General features: G+C 51.0%; 1 protein-coding gene across 1 annotated transcript in view; it reads left to right on the top strand.

Moving 5' to 3' along the window:
- The window catches only part of LOC144955105 (peripheral plasma membrane protein CASK-like), a gene marked incomplete at both ends in the record, with an annotated part of 45,862 nt that overhangs the window by 17,736 nt on the left and 22,126 nt on the right, over window positions 1-6,000 (top strand). Inside the window, 2 exon segments of the mRNA XM_078885441.1 lie at window positions 3,105-3,122; window positions 4,870-4,991. Coding sequence (XP_078741567.1) covers window positions 3,105-3,122; window positions 4,870-4,991 — 140 coding nt within the window.

Below are 6,000 nucleotides of genomic sequence, written 5' to 3'. Positions count from 1 at the left end.
CGTACTCTCTACACGTACTCTACACGTACTCTACACGTACTCTCTACACGTACTCTCTACACGTACTCTCTGTACTCTCTACACGTACTCTCTGCACGTACTCTCTACACGTACTCTACACGTACTCTACACGTACTCTACACGTACTCTACACGTACTCTCTACACGTACTCTACACGTACTCTACACGTACTCTACACGTACTCTCTACACGTACTCTACACGTACTCTCTACACGTACTCTACACGTACTCTCTGCACGTACTCTACACGTACTCTACACGTACTCTACACGTACTCTACACGTACTCTCTACACGTACTCTCTACACGTACTCTACACGTACTCTCCACGTACTCTCTACACGTACTCTACACGTACTCTACACGTACTCTACACGTACTCTACACGTACTCTACACGTACTCTACACGTACTCTACACGTACTCTCTACACGTACTCTACACGTACTCTACACGTACTCTACACGTACTCTACACGTACTCTACACGTACTCTACACGTACTCTCTACACGTACTCTACACGTACTCTACACGTACTCTCTACACGTACTCTCTACACGTACTCTACACGTACTCTACACGTACTCTACACGTACTCTACACGTACTCTACACGTACTCTCTACACGTACTCTACACGTACTCTACACGTACTCTACACGTACTCTCTACACGTACTCTACACGTACTCTACACGTACTCTACACGTACTCTACACGTACTCTCTACACGTACTCTCTACACGTACTCTCTACACGTACTCTACACGTACTCTACACGTACTCTACACGTGCTCTACACGTGCTCTACACGTACTCTACACGTACTCTACACGTACTCTCTGCACGTACTCTACACGTACTCTACACGTACTCTCTACACGTACTCTACACGTACTCTACACGTACTCTCTACACGTACTCTCTGCACGTACTCTCTACACGTACTCTACACGTACTCTACACGTACTCTACACGTACTCTCTGCACGTACTCTCTACACGTACTCTACACGTACTCTACACGTACTCTACACGTACTCTCTACACGTACTCTACACGTACTCTCTACACGTACTCTCTACACGTACTCTACACGTACTCTACACGTACTCTCTACACGTACTCTACACGTACTCTCTACACGTACTCTCTACACGTACTCTACACGTACTCTACACGTACTCTCTACACGTACTCTACACGTACTCTCTACACGTACTCTCTACACGTACTCTACACGTACTCTCTACACGTACTCTCTACACGTACTCTACACGTACTCTACACGTACTCTACACGTACTCTACACGTACTCTCTACACGTACTCTACACGTACTCTACACGTACTCTCTACACGTACTCTCTGCACGTACTCTCTGCACGTACTCTCTACACGTACTCTACACGTACTCTACACGTACTCTACACGTACTCTCTACACGTACTCTCTACACGTACTCTACACGTACTCTACACGTACTCTACACGTACTCTCTACACGTACTCTCTACACGTACTCTACACGTACTCTCTACACGTACTCTACACGTACTCTACACGTACTCTACACGTACTCTCTACACGTACTCTACACGTACTCTACACGTACTCTACACGTACTCTACACGTACTCTACACGTACTCTACACGTACTCTACACGTACTCTACACGTACTCTCTACACGTACTCTACACGTACTCTACACGTACTCTACACGTACTCTCTACACGTACTCTACACGTACTCTACACGTACTCTCTACGCGTACTCTACGCGTACTCTCTGCGTACTCTACACGTACTCTACACGTACTCTACACGTACTCTCTACACGTACTCTACACGTACTCTACACGTACTCTCTACACGTACTCTACACGTACTCTCTACACGTACTCTACACGTACTCTACACGTACTCTACACGTACTCTACACGTACTCTCTACACGTACTCTACACGTACTCTACACGTACTCTACACGTACTCTACACGTACTCTCTACACGTACTCTACGCGTACTCTACACGTACTCTCTACACGTACTCTCTACACGTACTCTCTACACGTACTCTACATGTACTCTCTGCGTACTCTCTGCGTACTCTCTGCGTACTCTCTGCGTACTCTCTGCCTACTCACCTGGTGAGCGGTGGGAAACTGGCGACGGTGCTTCGTGTTGACCTCCTGTTGACCTCATGCCTCATGCGTGCGTGCACATGTCTCTGCGTGCGTGTCTGTGCGTGGGTGTCTGTGCGTGGGTGTCTGTGCGTGTCAGTGCGTGTCTGTGCGTGTCTCTGCGTGCGTGTCTGTGTATGTCTCTGCGTGCGTGTCTCTGCGTGTGTGTCTGTGCGTGTCTCTGCGTGTGTGTCTGTGCGTGTCTCTGCGTGCGTGTCTGTGTGTCTGTGCGTGTCTCTGCGTGCGTGTCTATGCGTGTGTGTCTGTGTGTGTCTCTGCGTGTGTGTCTGTGTGTGTCTCTGCGTGTGTGTCTGTGCGTGTCTCTGCGTGTGTGTCTGTGCGTGTCTCTGCGTGCGTGTCTGTGTGTCTGTGCGTGTCTCTGCGTGCGTGTCTATGCGTGTGTGTCTGTGTGTGTCTCTGCGTGTGTGTCTGTGTGTGTCTCTGCGTGTGTGTCTGTGCGTGTCTCTGCGTGTGTGTCTGTGCGTGTCTCTGCGTGTGTGTCTGTGCGTGTCTCTGCGTGTGTGTCTGTGCGTGTCTTTGCGTGTGTGTCTGTGCGTGGATCTGCGTGCGTGTCTGTGCGTGTCTCTGCTGTGCGTGTCTCTGCGTGTGTGTCTGTGCGTGTCTCTGCGTGTGTCTGTGCGTGTCTCTGCGTGTGTGTCTGTGCGTGTCTCTGCGTGCGTGTCTGTGCGTGTCTCTGCGTGCGTGTCTGTGCGTGTCTCTGCGTGTGTGTCTGTGCGTGTCTCTGCGTGTGTGTCTGTGCGTGTCTCTGCGTGCGTGTCTGTGCGTGTCTGTGCGTGTCTGTGCGTGTCTGTGTGTCTGTGCGTGTCTCTGCGTGCGTGTCTATGCGTGTGTGTCTGTGCGTGTCTCTGCGTGCGTGTTGCCCTAACGCTGCCACTGTACAGGACTGCTCGCTGCAGAACGTACGTATCCATTCCCCCGCCCCCGCTCACACTGCGTGCATTGCCGTGCGGTCAGCCTTGTCCACACCACCAGCTCCAACAGAACTGAACGTACTCATCAGTCACCCACCCACCCACTCCCTCACTCACTCAAATGCCCACTCAGTCACCCACTCACTCACTCGCTCGCTCGCTCACTCAGTCACCCACTCGCTCGCTCACTCACTGATCCACTCAGTCGCCCACTCTCACCCACTCGCTCAAATGCCCACTCAGTCACCCACTCACTCGCTCGCTCGCTGGTCCACTCATCAGTCACCCACTCACTCGCTCACTCACTCACTCAGTCACCCACTGACTCGCTCGCTCACTGGTCCACTCATCAGTCACCCACTCACTCGCTCACTCACTCACTCAGTCACCCACTGACTCGCTCGCTCACTGGTCCACTCATCAGTCACCCACTCACTCGCTCACTCACTCACTCAGTCACCCACTCAATCGCCCACCCGCTCGCTCACTCACTCACCAACCCGCTCACTCATTCACGTCACTCACCCAGACTCCCTGATGTCTTGCAAACCAGATGTCTGTTTGGCGTTTGAACTTTGTAGCCGAAACGTCGTGAGAATTATTTTATTTTATTATGTTTTATTTTTATTATTTTATTACTTCCCTTCTACGTGACTTTACCGAAAGAACCAAGAAGATGAATCCCTGCAGTCACGAAAGAAGCTTTACATCGAAATTTTATTGTTTAATTTTTATTATTTTATTACTTCCCTTCTACGTGACTTTACCGAAAGAACCAAGAAGATGAATCCCTGCAGTCACGAAAGAAGCTTTAAATCGAAATGTAATTATGTTTTATTTTATTGTTATATTTTTATTATTTTATTACTTCCCTTCTACGTGACTTTACCGAAAGAACCAAGAAGATGAATCCCTGCTGCAGTCACGAAAGAAGCTTTACATCGAAAATTAAACCTCCTCTAGCATTGCCAGAAAGGGTTGAAGGCCTTTATTTAATAATAATAATAATAATGTTGTTGTTGTTGTTGTTGTCATCATGAGTTGGTGGTCTTTACACGGTTGGCTGGTGCAGTAGTGGTCGAAGCAAGGCTGAGTGCTTTGTTCGTGCGGTGGTCACGTGATGCCGATGGTGTTGATGGTGGTGGTGATGTTCATGATGATGATGGTGTCGTTGATGGCGATGATGATGGTGTTGATTGTGATGCTGGTGGCGGTGGTCATGTTGTTGATGTCGACGGTGATGGTGATGATGACGATGGTGATGATGTTGTTGATGTTGACGGTGATGATGATGTTGTTGATGTTGACGGTGGTGATGGTGGTGACGGTGATGATGTTGTTGATGGTGGTGACGGTGGTGATGTTGTTGTTGATGTTGACGGTGATGATGGTGGTGACGGTGGTGACGGTGATGGTGGTGGTGATTGTGGTGATGGTGGTGACGGTGATGATGTTGTTGATGTTGACGGTGATGATGACGATGTTGACGGTGGTGACGGTGATGGTGGTGGTGGTGATGGTGATGGTGGTGATGGTGGTGGTGACGGTGGTGGTGGTGGTGGTGATGGTGACGGTGGTGATGGTGGTGGTGACGGTGATGGTGGTGATGGTGGTGGTGACGGTGGTGGTGGTGATGGTGACGGTGGTGATGGTGGTGGTGACGGTGATGGTGGTGGTGGTGGTGATGGTGATGGTGGTGATGGTGGTGATGGTGGTGGTGACGGTGATGGTGCAGGAGCGGTGAGCCAGGTGCTGGACAGTCTGGAGGAGATCCACGCGCTGACGGACTGCAGCGAGAAGGACCTCGAGTTCCTGCACAGCGTCTTCCAGGACGCTCACCTGCACAGCCTTCTGGACGTGAGTCACTCACTCACACTCGCTCACTCACACTCGCTCACACTCGCTCACTCACACTCACTCACACTCGCTCACACTCGCTCACTCACACTCGCTCACTCACACTCGCTCACTCACACTCGCTCACTCACACTCGCTCACACTCGCTCACACTCGCAGCGAGAAGGACCTCGAGTTCCTGCACAGCGTCTTCCAGGACGCTCACCTGCACAGCCTTCTGGACGTGAGTCACTCACTCACACTCGCTCACTCACACTCGCTCACACTCGCTCACACTCACTCACACTCGCTTACTCACACTCGCTTACTCACACTCGCTCACACTCGCAGCGAGAAGGACCTCGAGTTCCTGCACAGCGTCTTCCAGGACGCTCACCTGCACAGCCTTCTCGACGTGAGTCACTCACTCACACTCGCTCACTCACACTCGCTCACACTCGCTCACACTCGCTCACACTCACTCACACTCGCTTACTCACACTCGCTCACTCACACTCGCCTTTTGGCGTCATCTGGTCCAACACCATGTGAGACTAGGCTCTAAGGAAAGCTGTCTCGGGTGTGGACCAATCAACTTCAAGGACGGTGCATACATTATCAGAGTTATGTTCTTTTGTTTGCATTATGACTGCAGGTATTGCGGTCTATGCAAACATGACTCCTTGTAAAAAGGTGTCAGTTTTGTTGCCAGATAGAAGGGTAAAAAAACAATTATCACACCCACACAATCACTCGCTCACACCCGCTCACTCACACCCACACGCTCACACCCACTCGCTCACACTCACTCGCTCACTTCGCTCACACCCACACACTCACTCGCTCACTCGCTCACACCCACACACTCACTCGCTCACTCACTCACACCCACACATCACTCGCTTACTCGCTCACACCCACACACTCACTCGCTCACTCGCTCACACCCACACACTCACTCGCTCACTCACTCACACCCACACATCACTCGCTTACTCGCTCACACCCACACACTCACTCGCTCACACCC

This window comes from Lampetra fluviatilis, unplaced genomic scaffold, assembly GCF_964198595.1.
Source record: "Lampetra fluviatilis unplaced genomic scaffold, kcLamFluv1.1 SCAFFOLD_785, whole genome shotgun sequence".
Classification (NCBI taxonomy): domain Eukaryota; kingdom Metazoa; phylum Chordata; class Hyperoartia; order Petromyzontiformes; family Petromyzontidae; genus Lampetra; species Lampetra fluviatilis.
This window is presented reverse-complemented; position numbering and strand designations above follow the sequence as displayed.